The sequence below is a fragment of the Ixodes scapularis genome, unplaced genomic scaffold (genome assembly GCF_016920785.2).
Source record: "Ixodes scapularis isolate PalLabHiFi unplaced genomic scaffold, ASM1692078v2 PGA_scaffold7__128_contigs__length_106722199, whole genome shotgun sequence".
NCBI classification, from domain to species: domain Eukaryota; kingdom Metazoa; phylum Arthropoda; class Arachnida; order Ixodida; family Ixodidae; genus Ixodes; species Ixodes scapularis.
The window spans coordinates 5381538-5404827 of NW_024609882.1; the positions used below are offsets into that span (position 1 = coordinate 5381538).

The following is a 23290-nucleotide window of genomic DNA, read 5'->3' on the forward strand; positions in this document are numbered from 1 at the left end:
GGGCACTTAGGAGCAAAAGAAAAAATCTAGGGGGGTGCCTAATAAGTGCATTTCACCAGTGCAAGAAGCTTCTCTGCTACGTACTGGCGTGCTTGGAGAAATGGTTGATCCAACGGTGCATCTCAGTTAGCTGCATGGCCCTGGGGTGGGCACTTGATTTCCTTTGCTCATTTTTCGAACACTTCAAAAGTAGCGGACAGCCACCTATTGCAACATGTGCACGAGCTCGGTATTTTATGGTGCATCGTTTGCCCACCGACAGAGCTTGTTTGGATTTGTGACAAATCCAGTTCTTTGTGTTTTCTCTCTCATGCGGAACACTCTGATTTTGTCCAGTATCAGAAGCGCATCTCACCATGTGCACCGTCTGTCGAGCTTTGGCCACACAAATCGCCTCAACGAAGGTGGTGGTTTGTGTTGCCAAGGGTGTGGGGTGAGCAGGGTTTGAGACTGCAACACTGAACGTACCGTGGTTACATGGATCGCTGTAACAAGAAATGCGTCGCTAGTGCGCGAGTTCGACTCCCGAACATTTGTTCGAGCGGGAGTCCCGCGAAAATAATGCACGAGCAAATGGAGTGGTTCGGGTGAATCAATGTTTATCTTCCAAACGACTCGCGACTCGTTGACATGAATTTACAACTTTGTAGAACGTCTTCGCCGCGACAGTTCGACAACCGGCTTTTTATCGTAGAATATTCACAACAGCTTTTTGTTTCATATCCAGAAAAAAAAAAAAAAAAGATGCAAAAACAAAAGAAAGCAAAACACACTAAACATTTCTCGCCTGGGTCGAATGCAGCATACCTCTCGCGCGCTTCGATGGACGCGACCAAAAAACGAGATCTCCCGCGGGTTTCGAACGAGGTTACGAGCAAACGAGGCGCTGCACTTTTACGCGAAGAGGTGCGACTCGGGAAAATTGCATGTGCAGCCGAACGTGCACGTAGCCTTCAATGTGTTTCGTAAATGGACTATTTACACTGGAGTAATACCCTCAACCTCCATCAAATGTACACACACAAACCCCCCACTTGACAAGAATGCGCTCTGCGAGAAGAAACACGATGCTCTTTGTAAATTAGGGAGCAATCCATCGACAGCAGGTGGGAGGAAAAACCTCGGCAGATGGAATGCAGACGAAACGGCGCGAGACACAAACGGAAACCGAAATTGAGGCAAGTCGCAACTGAGTGTGCTGGGGCAAAGGTAAATTTGCCACGATCAAAGTTTTCGTGCCCTTGACATAAGAATGAAAAAAAGCCTCGCGGCTACGGAAGTTGCTTTCCGACCAGTGCAGTTTCAACGCGGGTTTCTACCGACCTCCCGGCTTATTTCTAAAATGCCGCGCTTCACAATAAGAATATTCGAGGTACCAAAACCCTCCCTCGCCAACCTTAAAATTTTTCTCCGTAAAAATCGGTCGGGCTAAATTGACCGTCCGCTGCGAGCCGTCCCAGTTCCCGTTTGGCACTCCCGATTCGACGCGGCAACCGCGCGGTGAACGCCGCGTCAATTTAAAGCGCTTGCGTAGGGAAAAACGAGTAAAACAAGTGCACTCCTCGTCGGGCGTACAGAATCCAAACCACCTACGCTTAAAAACCAGCTGCCGTCGGCCAGCATCGCGCCGCACCTCAAATTTCCGCGTCGGATCTGCACGTTTGCGGCCCCTTATGTACAGCAGAACCGTCGGATCCCTGCGATCCTTTAAAAAAAGGGGCAGACGGACGGTCGTCGGGACGAGGAGCAAAGTTAGGTATGCCAACTCCGGGATAAAACGCCGGAGTAAAAGAGGGGAAACGCCTCCCCGTCCCGCCCCCAGCCGCCTCATTTACACTTCGAGAAGACACATCTCAACGATAGACTAAAACCTAAAAGAGCGACAAACGAAATGGTTAGTAGCGGCGATTAAAAAAGAAAAAGAAATAGAATCGAATTGGAGAGAAGACTGGCCCCCGAGCTATGTACAGAGGAAGTGAGAGTGGCAGCGTCGGACCTGGGGCGCCTGCTAGAGCGATTGCTCGAACTTGGGGCCCCGCTCGATGTAGAGCTCCGCGTACGGACCGTCCTGGCTGAGTTCCACAGCCTGCTGCTTCTTCAGCACCAGGAATGTGTAGAACTTCTGCGCCACCTGCGGGGGGGAGAGCAGACAAAGCCGGTCGGAAAACAGACCGACGAGGGCGCTCTCCGCATCTTATTGGGCACCTCGCCGCCATTGTGCCACCCACCTGCTTGCGGTTGCAGTTGCGCGCCAGGTCGCTGAACACCACCCGGCGGCCGCACTCCAGGGGCGTGCGGATCGTGTGCAGCATGTGCACCGTGCGCTTGTTCAGGATGCGCTCCTCGAACTGCTCGTATGTCTCATCTGCCAGCTGCTCGTCAGGCTGGGGGAGAGTAGAAATGGGAACGGTTGGACGCGTTGGAGTTGGCAAGAAATGGAACGCTGGCGACAAAATTTGGGGGCGTTAACATGGTGGACTGCATGACACGAGGGTGGCGTCTACTCCCGTCTTACGTTAACTTACGAGAGCGAAAGCCGCGTTTTGCGTGCGCTCGTGCAGTGCGAGCATCGTTCGAGACGACGCGCTCGCATCAGTTTCTCCACCTGGGTCGAAACGGCGACCCTCCCACCAAATGCCTTGAACTGCTTTTGTGGTTAAACGGGGTTCGGAAACTCGAGCCGTGAATGTAAGAAGATGGAACACGTTAATGCACTACACTGTGGGAATAGGCAGCTAGAATGCAATAATGCACTATGTTGCTCACGTTAGGGTAATTGGGTGTGTAAACGACCATCGCGAGGTCGTTTAAGAGATCCTTCAGACATACGAAGGTTCCTCCCATTGCTACCAGCTGGTACCATTCCTACTACACTCCTTCAGACAGAAAATACGAACGTGGGTTTGGCACAGCTATGAACAAACATTACATGCATGTTCATTAGACCAAATGCGATGAAGTGTGGTAGCTTTACAGGAACAGTGTCTGTGGAGACATTTAGGAGAGGAAATGGTTGTGATATGCCGTATACACATCGGGGACATGCTTGGGTATAACCTCAAGGACGACGTCTAGGACAACAACAAGGACATCAGATCACGTCAGCCTCCGCTACCGGCGCTTATGCAACCGGAGCTTCAACCACGGGCATTACGTGATCTTACGCTTCAGCCACGAGTGGTATGCAAACTTGAGCATGGTTGAGCCTATAAAGCCACTGCTTTAAAACACCCACCGGTCCGACAGAGGTCGGTGCTCCGTAGTCGTCGTCGTCGTCCATCTGCTGAGCCGCCTGCTGCTGCTGCTGCTGCTGCTGGGCCGCCAACTCCTCCTCCCCCAGTTCCGTCTGCAACTCGGGCAGGGGCTCGGCTTCGCCCTCAGCTTGCGTCGGCTGCGGCGCCTCCTCGTAGCCGTGCAGAGCCGAACTTGAGGCTGCCGCCACCAGGGCGTCGAACTCGGACGGGGGGTGGGTTGGCTCCTCGGCCAGGTGGTGGGGTAGCGAGGGCGGGGCAGCCGGGGTGGGCGGGGCCATGGGAGTGGGAGGGGCCATCGGGGTGGGTGGGGCCACGGGGGTGGGAGGGACCATCAGGGGCGGCGTGGAGGGTGGTGCCGGCGTGGGTGGCTGTGGATGGCTCGGGTACTCCATGAGCGGTTCCGGCTGCAGTGGCGGGAACTGTGGACGGCGGGAGGAACGATAGACTGCTCGCACCATTTCGCTCTGGGTGCAATCACCCAAAAACTAAAGAGAGCTTGGCCAATTTAAAACGTGCCTACTGCTCTCTGTAGCATCAAAATATAACAAATTAAAAAGTTTGTCTAATGCTGCTAGAGCCAGAAAGACATGCAACTCTTTTCTTTCCAGGTTAGATTACTATGCTAAGTGGAACGGCCCACTATGCAACATAGTTGCAACGAGTGCCGTGCGATGTCACAATGTCACGCGACACTGTGACGTTGTCGAGGCTAGCTGCCACGGACAGGCAAATTCTACGCATTTAAAAGTGAGAGGTGCTTTCCCGCTCACCAGGGCATTCTGGTGGTGGTCCTCCTCCGTGTGGTGCTGGTGCAGGGGCGTCATGGGGTGCCCCATCATCACCCCCTGGGGCGTGGGCGGCCCCAGCTGGAACGGGTGCTGGTAGTCCGGCACGGGAGTGGCCGGCACGCTGCCGGGGTAGCCATAGTCCTGCTGCGGCCAGCCGTCCTGCAGCTGAATTGCAGGGTCGCTCGTCGGAGTCTCTCTCACCCGCTCGCGGCACCCCAACACGCACACTTTGCACAGGGGCCTCCCCTTTTGCCCCCACTGCAGAGACTGCCCTCCCAACACACACGCAATGTGGGAGCACACGAGACCACTCGTATCTATCACTTCGCAACTCTCCGCCGAGAAAACGCCGACCCAACCCCTGACCCAGCACGTTCATCGCATGCTTGGGGAAGAGTGGTAGATCTGCTCCTCGAGCGCCGGACGAGGTTTTTGACAATAAAGAGTCCCCCTCCCCTTTCTTCTCTCTCCCCTCAACCAAGGTCCTCACGCGTTGCGAGCCCAATTGACACGCAAACGCCCGCGTGCAACAGCCTAGGGCCACCTAACGTTTTGGGGTACAGGAACTCCCAAGCTACCTTTCAGAACTGTGTCGTGGCACCGTAAGCGGTGGCTTCAAAATGGCGGCCGTGTTCGATCGAATCGAACGGTTCTTCTCGCCTGTGCAAAGACAGGCTGGCATTCTCCTTTTGTGGGTTAGAATGCGGGCTACTTGACATTGAAAGTCCTAGCAAAAGCCAACGCGTCCGTCACCTTCCGACTCACCATAATTTGCGGCTGTTGCGAGTCCCAGTGCGAAAGTTTTTCATCTTCATTCGGCCAATCAGATAGCTTGATTCTTTCTAGTCTAAGCAGACGCTACAAAATTTTGTATACTTTAAAACTTCGGTGACTCTACGACAACCATATACTAATGCACACCCAACTAATAAAAAAAGAAACAGTTTATTTTGCTGTCATTTTTTCTATTGCATCCCGAAACCTGAAATGCCAGTATTACGGCCTTTCCTCAACCCAGAAATGTCGTAGCAAGCTTGAAATGCTGCCAGAGGAGCATAAGGCACTCGAGACAGTAGTGCATATTGAAGATACAAGTATGATGAAGGTACGAATATACAGCGAAGAAAAGTTGAGGTATACTTAAGGTACAAGTGTAGAAAATGTGCTGCTGTAATGAGGTAATATTTTTTTTTTTTTTTAGAAACAATATGTAACGTGAAAACTTTCTACTGGGTATATCAAGAAGTGGTCAGGCTCTTTAAATCGACCGCAAAATTCAGTTTCTTACCCTACCACGCTACGACTTTGTGCAGCATTGCCCACAGATGGTGCATTTTTTTTTTTTTGTAAAATTTGCAAACAGCGAACTTACCTGAAGAATAAGTAAAGAAAGAAAAAGGCTTAGCTCCTATGGAAACGCAGCGAAGCCAAAGGTCTTCAAACAATATGGTGCCGTTTCGCACGGGAGACGAGATGGCGCAAGCGGTCGCGATGCCAACTGCGCCAACGAACGAGCATACGAAGCCGAAAGCCGGCGTCCTGGCAAAAGGCAACAACTCACACACCTGCATCTGGGCTTGCATCTGGGGCTGCATCTGCGCCTGCATCTGCATCTGCATCTGCGGCTGCTGGTGGCTGTAGTCGGGGGGCGGAACCATGGGGGGCATGGGCACTGGGGAGGCGTAGGGGTCCGCCCCCTGGACCAGGTGGGCCCCCTGGCCAAAGTCCGGCTGGCCCAGGTCGAACGAGGGAGGGCCTTGAGGGGTGCCGTGGGGCTGCACAAGTTCCTCCTCCAGGCGACGCCTCTTGGCGTGCAGGGCTGCACCCAAAGGAGTTGTAAACGATCGCAACAAACGTCCAACAACCTTTTGATGATGAGACAAATCACACAGGCTTGACATAACGCAAATAACAATTTAATCGGACGTTTCATCTCCTGTACGAGAGGTCACATCAGTGAAGCCAAGAGGCAGCAAATCCTGTTCATGATTCATCGGCTTGTGACTCCAACCGCGGTCCTCTTCCCGAGTGCTGCCTCTTGGCTTCTCCGATGATGTCTCCCGTATGGGAGACGAAACCTCCAGTTTAATTGTTATTTGTGTTACGTCAAGTCGGTGTAATTTGTATCATCATGATGAGTCCCGGCTTCTGGAACATTTTCGCAACCTTTGGATGGTTGAAATTTTACTGGAAATACTGGAGACCTACCAACTCGGACGTGGTTTTAGAAAATGCAGAGCGACGAAAATCTCGTCTCTGAAAAAAATTGCCTTTTTACGTAAACATTTTTTTGAAATGTTGCTTGTGAGCAACGTTGGAAATTTGCGGCGCTGCTTCCCGTCAGACAACATGAAGCAGCGCCGCTCTGTGCTTTCCGTCGTGCAAAGTGCACGAGACATTGAAACGTTTTTGGAGGTAGGAAACCCAGAGGCGGGACAAGTGGAGCTCCTCCCTGCCTGTGTTGTCAATGACCGTAGCTAACTGCGCATGCAGCAGATGTGTACACGTCCTAAAGCACACCGAGACTCCGTGGTGTCCGTAGTGTGGACACCGAACACCGTGAACACGGGGATTTCAGCCTTTTGCAAAGCTGCACTACAATGAAATATAACGCCGGTCGCCTCTTTGTTGTACAGCCGTATTTTGCGAGAACCAAGTCACAAGCGTACTGAACGAGAACGCCGGTGTGAGAAAATTGTCGCTAGAGAGGCAGAAATTAAACACAATGAAATTAAGTGAACGAGCAAAGCAAGGCGCGCTTCGATGAAAGAGCGGGCACAGTCTCTCTCACCGAGGCTCTCCTCCTCGGCGAGCCTCATCTGCTCGGCGGCCTCTTCCTCCTCCAGGAGGATGTGGTCCTCCTCTCCCCCAAAGTCTTCGTTCTCCACTGCCTTCGTCGTCAGATGCCGCTGGTACAGCTGTGCGAGTCAATGGAAAGAAGCGCGGCGTTACAGATGCCAGAGAGAGGAGTGCTGTCCTTGCCAAGCAATGTGCGAGTGTTCCTGCCACAAGGATGTTTTCAAGTACTACAGCTACTTTCCATGCACTGTCGCCGGTTGGAACAAACTTCCTGAAAACCTTCTGAACATAGACCCCTCGACACGTCTATTCCCTACGTACGGTCACTTTTCACCGAGGACACAAGTTAGAAGAAATTGCATCTGTCATCCACATTCTATCAACTTCCACGATTAACCCCAGACATTGTCGTAATGTTGTCTCACTAAACAGCACTCAAGTGTTCCATTTTTCATTCTCACAACATCCGTACTGAGAGTGACCCAGAAAAACAAAGTTCTGCCTTCTGTCCATGGTAGTGCACACCTCCCACTTCAGATTTTTTCCCCGCCAGTCCTCTAACCTGCGTTTCCCGATTTCCGCCGTCTTGCCCAATCAGCATTATGTGATTTCTACCGTCCTGTCTAATCTGCATTTTGTGATTTCTTGTTTGTCTGATTTGTGTTGTGATTTACAGTCTCGTCTAATCAGCGTTCTGTGATTTGCACAGTCTTATCTAATCTGCATTTTGTGACTTACACCATCTTGTCTAATCTGCGTTTTGTGATTTTTTTGTGATTTACACCGGCTTGTCTGATCTGCGTTCTGCGATTTCCACCCTCTCGAGTGCCAGACAGAGGATGATCCGACCACTAATCGGGCGGCTCACCCTGGAGAGGGTCTTGGAGAGTATGGGCCGCCCAGGCAGGGCAAATAGCTTCTCCACACCGCCGGTCTCCTTCCAGTGCATGAGCCGCTTGGTGGGGGGCGCCAGGTCCAGCGTGGTAATGATGTCGCTCGTGTCCGACAGCTGTGACTTCATCTCTTCCCCCGAAATGTTCTTCACCTCGTCCACGATCAGCTTGCGCTTGCGCTTGGTCTTGGCTTTCTCCACCCCTGCATACGGGGACGTGACGGCCGGTCAGAGTGGGTTTACCGGAGACGACGTTTGGGGGGAAAGGCCTTGTCTCGCGGTGTTTTTGCACGGTCAGACCGTCGTGAACAGCCCAGACATACCCTGAACCACGGTGGAGTCAAGCGGTGCCAGGGCGAAGCTCTCGTCCTCGTTGTTGATGAGGGTTGTCTGGTCGGCCGGCGCCGCCGCGACGTCGGCGGGGACCTCGGGGGCCTGGGGTGCCGGCGTCGGCGGGGCCGGGGGTGCCATGACCCCATCGAAGGCCTCTGCAGACGCGCCTGGGGGGGCCTGGGCAGGGCCCGGCACCCCGTCCGGGTCGGGGCCCTCGGGGACGCCCACCGAGCTGCCGGGGCTCGAGGGGCCCGAAGGGGCACCCATAGAGGGGGGGCCCATGTCTGCAGGCGAGGGGGATGCACAGTCAACCGATGCATACAAAACCAAAACAAGTTAGACGTCTGCGTTTAGACGGCACAAGGTCGGTCTGTCTCCGAGGCACAGCGACACTGGTTTACACTGGATTCATTAGATTTACCTGCATCCCCTGCACGATCTGCACTTGGTGGACCCTATCGAGTTCGATTGACGAGTGCAGCCTGTCTCGAGCAGACACAGCCGAAAGTGCGTTGCCCTGCACTTTTCTATACCGCGCTACACTTTTCTGCGCCGCTGCAGGCTCGTGCAGGTATGTCGAATGAGGCCACTGTAGTTGAGAAATTCAATCGGTGCAGTACGACCGCTAGCCTGGGGGTCTTTGATGTGCATCGCGCAATAGCAACACACGTTGAAGAATCATACTGTCAGCCATACCAACTAGCACTAACTCGGCAGACAAACGACCGCCTCCGATTCGAGAGCTGCACACTTAGGTCACTTGGCACCGCAAAAACTCTAACCAATCTCTGGAAAGGAAAGGAAGGATAAAGACGAAAACAGAACATGGCAAATCGAAAGCACCGACATCGGTGATACGAAAGGAACAACCGAGAAAGAAAGCAACAGAAGATTGGATAAAGAAAGCAGATGATAGGTGTGTTTGTATTGCTGTGACGAGCTAAATTGTTCTACTGTTCGTCAACTTATTTGCGTTTTTTTTACATTGCACGACGCCGGTATTTTGGGCGAAACAAAGCTAGGAGAATGCTAGATACAGACCTTGCAAGTGATGCTTTCCTGCCTCTTTGTGTATATCGAAACATTGTCAGCAATATGGCCCCATCGGGACCACCGATGTCCGCGCCTATGCCCCGCCGTTCCAAAGTGGCCGAAATGCTTGAGATCTTTCTCTCTAGGTTATTATACCAACTCCGTGCATTGAGCCTCGAGAAGCGGGACAAGAGAAGACACTCTTTCAGGATCACTCACTCTACAAGTTTCACTTCGGCAAAGTCGCTTCTGTCAAATGCTCTCCTTACTCGCTTTGGCGAGGGTTCAGTCACAGGGGTGTGCAAGGGCGAGCCAGTGCGACTTTGCTCCAAACCGACGACGCCAGAATACAAGCGGAGAAGTCAGGGTGGGGCAACTTACCGTACATGTCGTCGTCGTCGTCGCTCTCCTCCGCTGCAGGGGCCGGCCTAGGGGCGGGGCCCGGCAGCTGGTCCCCCTCGGTGCCCGGGGGTCCTCCCGCGTCCCCCCGGTCCGAGCCGCTGGCGTCCAGCGGCACGTGGCCCAGGGGGGCGTCGTCAAACAGCCCCGCCGGCTCAAACAGGTTACCATGGTCCCCCTCTGCGTACGGGACGGGGGACACCTCAGCTCTAGCACACGACGCAGCTGTCGAGATGGTGCAGCGACGCGGCAAAAAGCGAGAGTGCAGATGCGACTTGACTTCAGCCTGTCAACGTTGCTCGTATAGATAGGATAGGAGGCTAAGGACCCGTTAGCATTGGCCTCCAGTTATACGACAAAAGTATAACCTTCCTTGAGGCCTAGATTCACGGCATAAAGTTGTGGCAGATTATAATTGTTTTGAGCAAAGAGTTTTAAAGATTTCAATATTGGTTCGTTATACCGGGTGTTTCTTACGATATAATTAACATCACACGAAGCATAGCGCTAAAAATGTTACAAGCTTTTTTTATGTGCGTCAAAGATACGAGCAGTTCTCTACGATTAGATGTGAAAATCAACACAAATCCAACCGTCAAAAGACACCACTGTAGGAGAACGGCCATAGCCATAGTCACCCCCAAAGAAAAGGAGCCGACCCCAAAGGAGTCTTAGGGCCCAGTTAGAAATCTTTGTTCAGTTATAAGTGGGATGCACTGGATTACGACAAGGCTTTAACGGAAGTCTGAAATTTTAAAGAGTGTCCAGTGGTCGAGGCAGCACCACCGAGAAAACTGCCTTCTTCCAATGCAGTTGTTTTTCCAGCGCCTCCTATGCCACACTTCTGTAATGCCTAAATCCTCTAGACCTTTCCTCTTGCTTGCGCACATTCTGAAGCATTCCGTTATTTGAGCAAAAGCCTAAGCTGCAAGCGAGTACTCCTTCTGTAAAGTCATCCCAAGGCCTTCGCAGCTTATACTGCCAAGTCATTTCCTTGCGTTCCGGAAAACTTGCATGCCTCGGAGTGAAGAAAGCAGTAAACAATAGCTAATAAACAACAGAATACTAATTGCGATAACGACTTAACAGTTTCCATTTCACCTCCACGACACCTTAAGCAACTCGTTGTTCGAGGCAAAAAAAGAAAGACACTTGGCAACACAGGAGCACATAAAGCGCTATAGACGCTGTAACCGTCGCCTCGTCACCGCACACAGGGACAAGAGCGGGGCGCTTGCGAGGGCGTCTCACCGAGCAGGTTGTCCTCGCTGGGTCCGTCCCCCGCGCTGCTGCCCTGCGCCCCGAAGGGGTCGTCCCTGCCGTGCGCCCCCGCGTCCAGGTCGTTCCCAGAGGGTGCCCCCAGTGCGGAGGGTTCCTCCCCGGCCTGGGAGCTCTGGGCGGCCGACCGCTGGTCTGAGCCCCTGGCCATCACCGCGGAGGAGCCCAGAAGCAGGCTGGCCTGGTCAAAGGCCTCGTCGATGTTGGTCGCCTCTCGGGCCATCTCGGGGTCATCGAACCCCATGTCGCCTGCACGGGGGAGGAGAACAAAGATGTTGCTCTTCTTTGACAGGGTTAGATTACAGTGGTTATAGCCTTCCTATCGGGTGATAGCGCTGGAAAACAAAACTAGATCTAGCAATGCCTTTTTTTAAAAAAAACTAAGCACGATCGTTATTTCCTTAAACCACCCGAGACTTGGTTAAGAACAAGAAGAATCCAAATCTGATTTAAGAAATCATTAAATCTACACCAACTTGCCCATGCTAACTTAACTATCATTATAGCTAACCATTGGTGCTTTGCCTCACCAGTCCTCTAATCTCTGTTTCGTGATTTTCGTCATCTCGAGTGCACAGGCACAGGTAGGATCGCAACGTCCATCAGTTATTGGCTTATCGCCAGACTGGGTTGCCCGCGACACTTAAACTGGAAAGTGCATAGACTGGACGATCGAGGAAACTGGGGAATCCCCGGGTTTGTAGGAACCCAGTTTGAGAAACCACGTCTTAGACATAAAAACTCGAAATTGACTGCACGGGCACATAGGCTACCACAAAGAAACATCCTCAATCGACTTACCGAACTTTCACAAAGGAGGTCATTTTTATCAGACGGATGCTAAAATGAAGTTAAGCATTCACCTGCACATTCCGTGCAGACGCTGAGCAAAGTGGATTACATCATTAACTTACACAAACAGCCGACAGGTGCGTACGGCTGTCTACACCTCAAATTAAGACAAATTTTCCTCTGAAGCCATATCCATAGGAGTGCAAGTGCTATAGCAGCAACATACCTGCCTCAATTTTGTTTGCACATGTTTCCTTATGCCCCGAGACACACAATGAGCCCGCAGACCATACGGCAGTCGCTCCGCAGCATCGACAAAAGGCAGTCATTAACAATAGAGCACTTTAAATGCAGCTGGCCCGAGAATTTCCCACCATCGCTTTCCCGCACGCCATGAATGGAGATTCTCCTCACCGAAGCCGTCGTCGTTCAGCAAGCTGAGCGACCCGTAGTCCTCCTTGAGAGTGATGTCCTCCGCTCGGCTCTGGTTCAGCGTTACTGCGGCCTCCATGTCAATGTTGCTGCATGGCACGCCCACAACTCAATATAAATTCGGCTCAAGTCGACGAAGACGTGTAGACCTATCGATATCGCCCAACACTCAGCCTCCACCCAAATGTAATGCTATTAGCTGGGATCCTTAAAAAGTCCCTGAAGACTGCTGGTAACTTTTTAATCAGATGACGGCAGGTTCCACGACCTCGACGGCTTGTCCTAACCGCTAGCACTACATCATATTTACGGTGAGACAAACGTGCTCCTTTTTTTTTCTCCCAAACAACCTGCAGCACGTTAAACGAGCTGACTAGAGGGCTATAAAGGCAGCGTGAAAGGAAGGAAGGGTGCGAAGATGTTCTCACTTGATTTGGCTGTTCGAGGAAGAAACTATGCTTTTTGCGTTTGAAACATGCCAGTCTCGAAAAGATGACATCTAGCCAATCTAAGATGCACCCACGTGTATTATAATTCTCCCCCATAAAGAAGGAGATTGGTAACGCCCCCCAGAAGCCGGAGTACTTTTTACGACGGTTCTCGGGATGAGTATGATTCCAGTCTCACTTGAGGTCAGGCATGCCTGCCTCGAAGTCGTGGAAGACCTCGGGCAGGGTGATGGTGTTGAGGGCGGCCTGGCGGTTCTCCTCGGGGAGGTCGACGGCCCCCGGACGAAACGCCATCTTGATCTTGATGAAGGCCTCGTTGCAGTCTGCCAGCAGGTACTTGGCCTTGCGCGAGTAGATGCGCACAATGCCCAGCAGCAGGTGCCCCGAGGTTCGCAGGGCCATTTTCACCTGCGCCGTTCCACCGCCCGTCACCTCTGCCGTACGCCTAGCCGAGTATGCACCAACGCGGCAGCAAATGCCCTCCCTGCTACTATTTCTTGTTATTGGTGACGGATGCTCTCATTTTACATCCCAACTACTCTAAAGCCCTATCTGGTCGTGCTCCTAGCCTCCACTGTTCCCAGAGAACCTCATTCCACACCGTCTCCTCGAGAACAGACACAATCGAGATTTCCGAGCGGTCAATGTCGGCCATTGCGATACCGGTAGAAAAAAATAAGGTATGTGAGACAACTGTACAGCAGCTCTGCATAGCTTGCAAATTATAGCTGGCATACCAGCGTTCGCGTGGGAATCCGGTAATATTGCTCGTGAAAGCGAAAGTATTTTCCCACTGGACAGGAGGCTTTTCCAGCTGTGCCCACCCCGATTCGGCTCTATGGGGCTTCCATCTTGAAGACCCCACTGCCGCACCCTGGTGTTGAAACGGAGCTTAGAAACTTCGATAATTTGGGAAAAATTCGGCGACCCAGCAGGCAGTCGTTTAGCTCTTTACTAGAACCTCCCACCGACCTTGGGCTGTAGGATTCCCTCGACGCTGGTCTCGATGTTGGTCTCAAAGACGTGGGCTTTGGTCAGCTTCTTATCCCAGTGGGCGGCCAGCCAGATCCGGGCCAGAGGGCCCTTCTTGGCCAGCACGAAGTGGGCGTAAAACATGGCCGCCCCTCTTCAGTACACGCACCTTTGGGAGGGAAAAGGAAAACAACAGAGTCAATGGATCGGTCTCCAAAGTGTCGCATTCCCTTTGCCGACAATCTTTCAATGCAGAATGTGTAATATGGCTGGTATCTAACCATTTCTGTTCCCCAACCAGGGAAGGAAGTCGATAAGCCGACTGCCAGTCCAACGCCGACGCAGCGCTCGTCTTCTTACCAGACAACGGTGCCAACCAAATGTGTTCCTAGCATGCATCCGCGTTACTCCCGGCGAGGGAAAAACACAGCGTGTTCAGAAGTGCAGCGGCACTCTGCTCCGTGAAACAAGCATGCTCCAGGCTTCCCCAGAAAAAAAAGCGCAAAAAAAACAGGAAAAAGAAAAATCAGACGCTATGTTAGACGTGTTTACTTTGCCGCAATGAATCGAGGGTTTGGTTTTTCTTTGCCGCGAGCTGGTGCCACGGCTCTGCTCAGAGCTGCTGTGTTTCAATTGTTCTGTTTTCTGCACGCTCCATCTAGTGCATCTCACACTCCAAGAGGCTCTGAGAAAGTCCCACACTGACACATCCCCATTCTGTATTATCCCTGCCTTTGCCACGCTAGCATAAGGGGGGCAACTTTTTTTCTGTATGGTTTGCGGCACAGTCGCCACACTGGGGCCCAGAAGTTTGGACCCACATTAGATCACGATGACGTATCGTCGCACCAAAAGCGTGTCTCGTTAACATCGCCATCCTAGGATCTGTCCCTGCAAACAAAATGCTCAACTTTTCTTATCTGCAGCAATCTCCAAAAACGAGATCATCTTTCATTCCTTTTTATTGTCTCAAAATTACTTTTCAATACCGCCACCAAAGTGCAAAGCTGTACGCTTAATTACCTGGCTCTTTCGAAAGCACATTTTTGCTTTGAAACAAAAGGGAAAAGGCATATTTTTATGTTCTGTTGTTAGAGATCAATACAGAATGATTAGTGCTTCCATGAAGTCATCAATTGCAGGCGCAAGATAATGTCAGTGCATGAGCGACTGTTTTTATATAACCACCTCTCACCACAAATTTGGATTGGCTCACTCGTGGTAAAGCGGCCAAAAACAAACTTTACTGTCCAATGTCCCCAAGAAGGCGGAGTGCAGCCCAAAAAAGGTTTGGGTGCTCTGTAACCCTCTCCAGTAAATCTAGAAAACGTCTCCGAGACGCTTCGGCATTTGACTGGAGCCACGCTTCGCGAATTGCTTGCGGGGTCGAGTCGAATGCGCGGAGAGGAGTGGAACCTCCTGCCACCTGCTGACTAGATCGTTGGCTGGGACAACTATCAGCTGGTGGTAGAAGAAGAGAATAAAGTCTTATTGCTCTATGTCGTACTGGAACCTACGGTAGTGTCTGGTTCTTCGTCAACCGACCATAACAAGGTGGTTTAGGACTCTCAACTTTGACGTGTGTGAAGACCTCGTACTTAGCCCATTATTACAACCGGCACACTTTTCCAAATTGCTAGCTAGCATTCGAGTAGGTTATGAGTAAAGCCCTGCATATCCGCTGATTACCCGCGGATCATCCACGGATATCCACAGTAAACTGGCGGATGCGGATAAAAATTAATCAGATTTTCTGATTGCCGATCGGACATGGATGCCACGGGCTGCGGATGCACATCGGATATCCGTGGCTCCCGATATACATTTTCGCCGAGGAGGCCCATAAACGTGTGCGACCGCACAGTTTACTGTAGACTGACTGAGTAAGTGATACTATGAGGTACATCATCAGATGTATTGCAGGAGCAAACTACTCTTTTAGATGAAAGGTGCCATCAAGGAGAAAATTTTCTTTACGTCAAATAAGATTCGATTCTCACGAAATATTGTATTAGAATGTCCTATCTCGCCAAAAGGGCTGCCCCTAGAACAAGTAAAAAATGCAGGAGCGTCTGTCGTCCCGGGTAAACGTGTTCTTGTTTGCCAGGGAAAGAGCGGAAAACATTCTTCAGACCAAGAAAACCCAAAACGTACAAGCCACACATAATTAGAAGCCCGCAAGTGACTTCTTTGCCAACAAGTAGATCGAGCAGACTGAATTTGATCCTTTGGAGTGGCGGAACTTGAGCCAACACGAGTTTCCTCACATAATTCTTGCAGTGCAGTTCGTGCATGCCATCTCAGCATCAAGTTCACCAACGGAGAGAGAATTCTCATTAGCGGACCTGATCTGAAACCGTCTATGTTAATGATATTCTGTTTCTTCAACACAGCAACCTCGACAAGTGAAACGTTGTGTGTGTGTACGTTTTCTTTCTCTCGATAGTTAACACCGAGTTGTTTTTAAGTATATGGTACCGAGCATGCAGTTTAGGGTTTGTGTTTAAAATTGAAATCGGTAAATGTAGCCAATATTGAATATTGTGATATTTTCCCATTGGTGTACTCGCGCTTGACCACATATACACGAGGACTCTGCTGTGGTGAGTGAGCGCCTTTCCTCACTTCTTTTATTGTTTGGCCTAAATAGTTAATTTTGTTAATTTTCGTATTTATAAAATATGTGTCTACTTGAAGTCGGTTTTACAAAGCAAAGAGGGGAATAAGTATTAAAATTTCCTTTCTTCTGTGTGCATCCTCTGGACAGAGTGTCAGTGTCACTGGCTCCCAAGATGATCTATAACTGCGATCATCCTTCCAGCGATGCGAAATGTCTCTGGAAGAATGGTTGCTCATGTTATAAATACGATAAAACAGGGTATGATGAAATGACTTTCACCGTATTCTGACACGAAAAGTTCTTTGCATAAAAATAAGCAGGCAGCTTATAGGATACAATCCAGGTGCTTTTATATATATATTCTTTTTATTAATGCTTGATTTCATGATATAAAATGAGTCCACAGATTGAGAAATGGAGGCGCTTTCAAATTCGGCAGATACGCTTCGGATGCGGATAAAAGGTTTGCGTATGCGGATCGGATACAATAAGAATACAGCGGATGCGGATACGAAGTCTGCGGATGGTCAATTTGTTATCTGCGCAGGGCTCTAGTTTTGAGATTGAAAGCACCAATTACACAAGGTACAAGTCAGATGTATACGAGCAGATAAAAGTTTTTTATCTGTATTGTCTAGGTAGTTGTTTGCAGAACCCTTTGTTAACACCTTAACCGTCTTGCACGAGCCTGTGGCAGTCCAAAGAACCCCGCAGGTGGTGGCAAAGGGCTGCCAGAACCATCAGCATCCATATCCCATGACAATTCTCGTGCGAACACGAGCAGTCGCCACAAGATTTCTAAAGTTCCTCGGGGAACCTTCACTAAATCAGTTCCCGGTAACCGATATTGTATTTCAGTTCCCGGTAACCGGTATCTGGTATTGTGGACAGAAAAAGATAATCTTTCTTCCTCGCTACAAGCCCAGCATGTCGATGTGGAGTCAACCCCAAACCGTTCAGGACGAGTATAGCTCGTTTGCTTTCCTTGCTTCAAGCACTCAACTGTTTTGGACGAACCAGCCTCGATGAAGGCTTAGTTTGCAGCTCTGCAAACAGATGGCAGCACTCAATTTTTTTAAATTTTGCTCCTAGTTTGTTTGTGGCTAGAATGATTTTGAAGGCAACAAATTTGCTTTTGAAACAACAGTTAAGCAGTTGAGGGTAAGATTTTTTCTAAAAAAAAAACTCAAAACGGTTCAGGGGTTAGCATCCTTATGGGAAACCCACTGGCATGTCAGAAGGTAATGCCCTATGAAATTGTTTTGGCCTGGGCCAACTAGAAAGCCCAAGCTAGGCACTAGTACATACTGTACTCAAATCAAACAAGAGCTTGTACAAAAAAAAATTTTCTCAGGCTCAGGTCGGGTATGGCAATGGGAGGGTGTACTTTCTAAAATGCTGAAAACACAATGTAAGCAAACTAATCTTTTCAGTTTCAAGAAAACAAAAAAGAGGAAGTGCAAACTCGCAGCGCGCATTCTGTTTCTTCTGTCCTTTCCACATCAAAAAAAAAAAATGTAAATGTTGTTTTAATGTGCATAAGGCATATATAACAATATGCCACCAATGATATTTGTGTGGCCCATACTCTGTTTCATACCTTGTGTAGAACGGTGTCGAAGCCGCTGGCGCAAGCTTGGGGTTTGATACCGCAGATCATCTGCACGCATTCTCATACAAACGAAACCATGATGAAGCAATGTGCTCCCACCAGTAGCCTCGACAACATTGTATACTAAGTATAAAATTGAGTATAAGGTGTACCAGTGACATCAGTGATTGTGGTTCTCTGTTCTCTTTTACGAGATACTTTCTCCGAGAATTTTTCCGGCTTCTCAAACATTTTGACCCTGAAACATCTTCCTGCTGGTTTTGGCACAGGCAGAGGAAACTGCGAAAATGACGGCCCATGCTCGTCATTTCTTGCAAACAATGCCGAAAATTTAGCCCCCTCCATGAAAGCACCACATTAGCCTGGCCTCAGTTTCACCAACTCCATGCACCTGGAAGTGTATGCGCCCATCAGAAAGCTACCGGCACACAGCCAAAACAGTGACTCCCGATGCAGATGAGTTTCACGATGACATTCCTAAGCTTCCTTCAAAAAGAAAGTGCTCTAATGAGGTTGGTACCTGGGCTAGTTGGTAAGCACTGTACATACTGAGGTAAAATAACACAGACACAGAGAGGGGAAGAACGTTCTTCCAATTTTTGTGCTTGCGCTATTTCACCTCTGTATGTAAAGAAAGTGCACAGCTTGTTCGCACATTTGCGCTTAACTGTGACCGAGTAAATTGTGATCCCTTGTGAGTGCTTACAAGAGAACATCGGCACAATTTATAGAGTAGCCCTGGAATGCTTCTAATTTGCGCAAATTTCCTAGTTTTCTTTTACGCATAATTTTTTAGTCGTTGACTTTGAGATACTTTTTGAGAAGGTTAAAAGCGACTCATAGGTAGGTAGGCAGCTGTTTAATCTGCCCATTCGTTTGTCTTGCTGCGTTTGAAGTGTAGCCACAAGTATCTATTATGTTGTATATGTATTATTCCTTGTTTAATTATTTTCTCTGTAAAATTCTGAGTAGGTACTTAGTTTCAGTTGATGCTACGCATTCTTGTCTTGTGCACTGCTTTGTTTATACCTTAAAATTTTGTATTTTATTAGCCCCCCCCCCCCCCCCCCCCTTTCCACCTAACCAAATGCTGTCAACGAGCCTGTAAGGCATTATGAACAAATAAATAATTTTATCTCACAAATATCTTAAAACCTCCAGTGTAGTCATTCGTAGAGTCACTCAATCCTGGGAACATAGTCCCACTGCCTTCCCTGCTTGCTAAAAGGACACAAACAGATAAAAACATACAGACGACTAGAGCTCCGCAAGACGACTGGCCGATCGGTCTCAGTTGCCATGGCAATCGCCATTTTGGTCCTTCCAACCCATCGAAGCTTCATTCTAAACCAGTCATGCCAAGATCACTATGGAGCTTCGTTGTACTGAAGGCGTTCCCCGCCAAAGTAAGTCTTTGGTACTGTGTATCCAATCAACTTATCAAACATGCTTATCTCCACAGACCTCTTACAATGATATTACTCCTCTTACGTATTTCAACGCAGAAAAATTGTTTTTCAAAGCCTCCAAGCGCCAACGCCGCAAGTGGCGGCGGTACGAATATGCATGCTTCCTTCGCCCATGTGTAAATAGCAAGATCTCGGTATACAAGAAACGACTCTATAAATATACCCGTCACCAGCGAATGTAGATCGGTTCACCAAGAATTGAAAAGTGAAGGAAAAAACAGCTCATTCCATAAATCATAATGGCGACCATACAGGGTGCTTGGCGCTACTTTCCCAGGATCTAGTGATTTTAGTCATACTACAGTGGCTTAAAGGGGGTAGTGTAATGAATGAACCGGAGAAGCGGCACAGCGTTGGAAGGCGGCCGCGGATGGCACTGGCGCTTGCAGCACCGTCATTCCAGCTATGGCTCCGGCCGATTCGCAGCTGTCGACTACACTGTCGTCTGCTAGCTTCACATTTTTTATTCACCTTCAAACACAAATCATGTCGTTGGAAGTTCACTGGAAACAAATAATTGTTTTTGATATATTTATATTAGTTATGAAGCGTGTTAGGGTGCCTCTATCTGCCGGCCGACTGAGGCACCCAACGGAGCTGCGGATCGAAGCGCCACCTACATCGTCTTCCAGGGAGCGGCCATTCCCGATGCATGGTGGAGGCTACGCGATAACTACACTCCCCCCTTTAAGCCACTGCAGTCATACGCAGTTCCAAGGCTGGCAGACAGATGGCACCAGCGTCAGCATGTCCCACTGGTCTGTGATGTGTTGTTTCGTAAGAACTCGCAAGAGATCATGATGCACTCAATCACAGTCAAACGCAAAGGCGTGAGCCGGCCTTCACTTAAAGACTGGAGCGACGCAGGGGATGATGAGCCTGATCCTGATGAAGCGGAGGGGCACATGCTCACGACAGAAAGAACCATCTCCTGCTCTTTGCAACTTCCACGTGGCACTCGAGAAAACAATTCTCTAAACATTCCCTTTTTTTATAAACGAACAGTGTGCGTCTGCCCGAAACGAATGAAACCCGAGTGGACCGCGTCACGCAGGTAGGGCGGACGTGCCTCAAGTGGCAAGAAGTCTAGGAACAAACAAATCTGTTTCTTCCCAAAAACGAGTAGGAAGTAAATGTTTGCCCAATACAAATGCTAAGGAACTAAAGAAAAGGTAGATATATGTTTAGAAAGGTACAAAATAAAAATTATCCACTGTTTTCGTAGTTGTCGAAAGGTTTCCTGGTGTGTTATATACCTAGTATGCCAGAAAGGTTTACTGAACTTCAACAGGCCGCAAAAACTGCCACCAAATCAAAACTGTATTATTAACAGTGCCTGGGATTGGACTATAGTGGCTTTGAACTGCACTGAGAAGGATTACCAGTAAATGAAACTGGGAATGGGTCTAGGAAGACGACGCAACATATACCAGTCAGCGCCTACTTGTGCATGCCATGACACCTTTCTAGTCCCAGCATTGTTTACGGCAGGGCCGTAACCAGGGGGGGGGGGTTAGGGGGTTCTGCCCCCCCCCCCCCCCCCCCCTGAAATTTTTTCTGGGTATGGCCCTGGTCGGTGCATTTGCAGCCAGCTGATTTTAATCTCTACCTCTGTGCACGCGCAGTGGCACCGGTCGGCTACTGGGTACCAAACCGGGATCGGTTCTTTGGTTTGCTATAACTCTCCATTATATGCCACCGATGCCCACGATTCATAGGCAAAAATAAGACAATAGACATTTTCAAAATGGCCACCGTTGTCCCCGAAAACCCCCCTTGAAATTTTTTTCTGGGTACGGCCCTGGTTTACGGTAACCATTCGCAGTGCAGTCCAAACAAGGCAGAAACCTTGCCCACCTACAGTCTGTGACTGTTGTCTTTGCATGTGGGGATTGACATCATATGCATAAAGGTAAGAATGACCAAGTCAAAACCTAGGCAATTTTGTAACATAACATGAAGTGCAAACTAATGAAAACCTTTTAATTAGATTCGCGGGCTCGCACTTGTGTTTGAAAACCTTTTAGGTTCCAGTCTGGCTATGCATAAACGACTCTGCAGTAATTTACTTCGATGCATCATATCTTGGGTGTGAAGCACACCCAAGATATGGTGCATCGATGTAAATTACTGCAGAGTAATTTCACCAGAAGGACAAGACTTTCTGGTGAATTTTAGACGGGAAACAGCGTGTTTCCTGTGCTCCATGTCTATCCCATCGGCGGGAAGTCGCCACGGCGGCTCCCGCGCTACAAACTTGCAGATATCAACAGAAGCTGCGGTATTTTGATCGACGAGATGGACTTCGGGCAATGGGCGTTTAGGTTTTCTAAGCTCTATATCAATCGCTTTATTTGGAGAATGCAAGAAACCAGAAACCTCTAATAATTGAGAGCCAACCCAAGGCGGCGGCAACGGAAAAATCTTTCAGTGCGGGGGGATAAAAAAAAAATTAATGGATGCACCAGTTTCACGAAAGACAGCGATTACCGATCCAGCGTTTCCTAGTCGTCCAGATTGGAAAATAAAAATTTTAAAAAAGCACTCAAATTTTTTTTGCGGCGGCTGAACCAGGCAGCCCGCCAAGCTGGACAAGCCCCCTTTGCCCGGCGTCAATACAACCAAAAGTAAAAACCCAAATAGGCTTTGGCGCCTGAACTATCACCGAAGCTGGGAAACGCGGATACCGCCCAACGTTTGGTCACCACAACAAAACCGCCGAGACCTTTTCGGCGAGACGTTTTTCCAAAAGTCCGCTACGACCGGCTACGACCCAAAACGCAGGCCGCGTAAAAAAAAAAAAAAAAAAAAAAAAAAAAGGACAGGTCCGCCATTTTAGACGGCTTGCCGAACGGGCGCGGGTCCCCTACATTAATTCCTATTTAAAACCGCACAAAACCCACAGAATGCTTCACTGCTAAAGGTAGTGGGAAGCATTAACTGCGACTGCAAAGGCGAGAGCTGCTTAGCGCCGGTGCGCCACCATTCCGCATTATTTGTATATTTTTTTTCCTCCCGAAATATCCGACGAGTATCGGCGACTACCGCTCAAATACGCGCTTGCTGTAGTGCATCCGTCGCACCCTAGATGTCATGATGAGCGCGGCGGTTCGTCGCCGAAGCGGTGAGAGCCAGCAGAATGAAGCAAATTGCGGGCGCAACGGCGGGCTTACCTGGATCAAACGTGTCCCTGCGGGACCACGGCGCTTTCAGCGATCAGGCGGTGTCGAACACGACCCGTTTCCGTGGCGAAATCATCCAGAAACGATGCCTCGGACGAGGAAGAAAAGCTCGGCCCGTCGGATTTTTCGTGTTCAAAATGGCGTCCTGGTGTTTTCCCGCCGAATCTGCCGTTTCAAAATCGGCCTGTTCGCAACCTCCACTGCTCCTCCGCGTTCCAAAGTAGTTCCAATGTTGTTTACAAGGAGAAAGCGATTTTACGTGACCGATTTCGCGCATTTTACCTGCAATTTCGGCTTTAATAGACTCAGTTTGTCTCCTGTGTGGTATTTTAATGTTTGTAGCAGACTTTTATAAGTGACCTGCATTGAGCCGCAGCTGCGGTGTAGTTCCGGTAAAGGTTAGTAGATGGCGCGGTGCAACAAACGATGACGTCACGTGATGTGTCACGTGGCTAAATGACGCGCGTCCCCCCTCCGACCGCTTCTACTTTTTGCTTTCTTCGTGGGCTGCTTTTAGCCGGGGAGCGAGTGGCCTGGCAGCTGTGTTGCTACGCTCGGGCGAGCCGGATAAAATGCTGCCGCTGGTACAATCGGCCCCGTCGCGCAATGATACGAGCGTTGCCGCCAAAAATGCTCCGCCGCTCGCAGACAATCTGATTCGATGGCCTCGCTTCTTCCTTGTGATTTAGTTCGATGTATGTTTCGTGCGTCGTATATTGGCGTCATTAGCATTTGAACATAGCGGAGGGAGCCACCTTTTTGCGGCGGTGATGCGGCCTTATCCCCTTGTATGCATCGTTAAATAAAGGGAAAACGAAAATAATTTAAGGTTGTGGATAGACTAGGAATGGTGTGAGATTTGAATTCACAGTGGCTTGTGTGTTTTCAGGTGAATATGTATTCAAAACAATACTGCCCTTAGTAGAGGAATACGTATGTTCTGCAGTCTCCTGACTACAGCCACAAGCAAAAATAAATACGTGAACG

At 49.6% G+C, this 23290-nt stretch overlaps 1 protein-coding gene across 1 annotated transcript; it reads right to left on the reverse strand.

Moving 5' to 3' along the window:
- Window positions 1–582: 582 nt before the first annotated feature.
- LOC120837999 (double-strand-break repair protein rad21 homolog) lies at window positions 583–22480 on the reverse strand. The gene is made up of 14 exons (XM_040207715.3): window positions 22295–22480; window positions 13421–13589; window positions 12627–12856; window positions 11982–12088; window positions 10749–11024; window positions 9480–9677; window positions 8057–8350; window positions 7710–7936; window positions 6834–6960; window positions 5608–5861; window positions 4025–4207; window positions 3236–3673; window positions 2229–2384; window positions 583–2131 (listed from the first exon to the last, which is right to left on the reverse strand). Exons 2-14 carry the CDS (start codon window positions 13562–13564, stop codon window positions 2009–2011), a joined length of 2757 nt encoding a protein of 918 aa, XP_040063649.2. The 5' UTR covers window positions 13565–13589; window positions 22295–22480; the 3' UTR covers window positions 583–2008.
- Window positions 22481–23290: the final 810 nt, after the last annotated feature.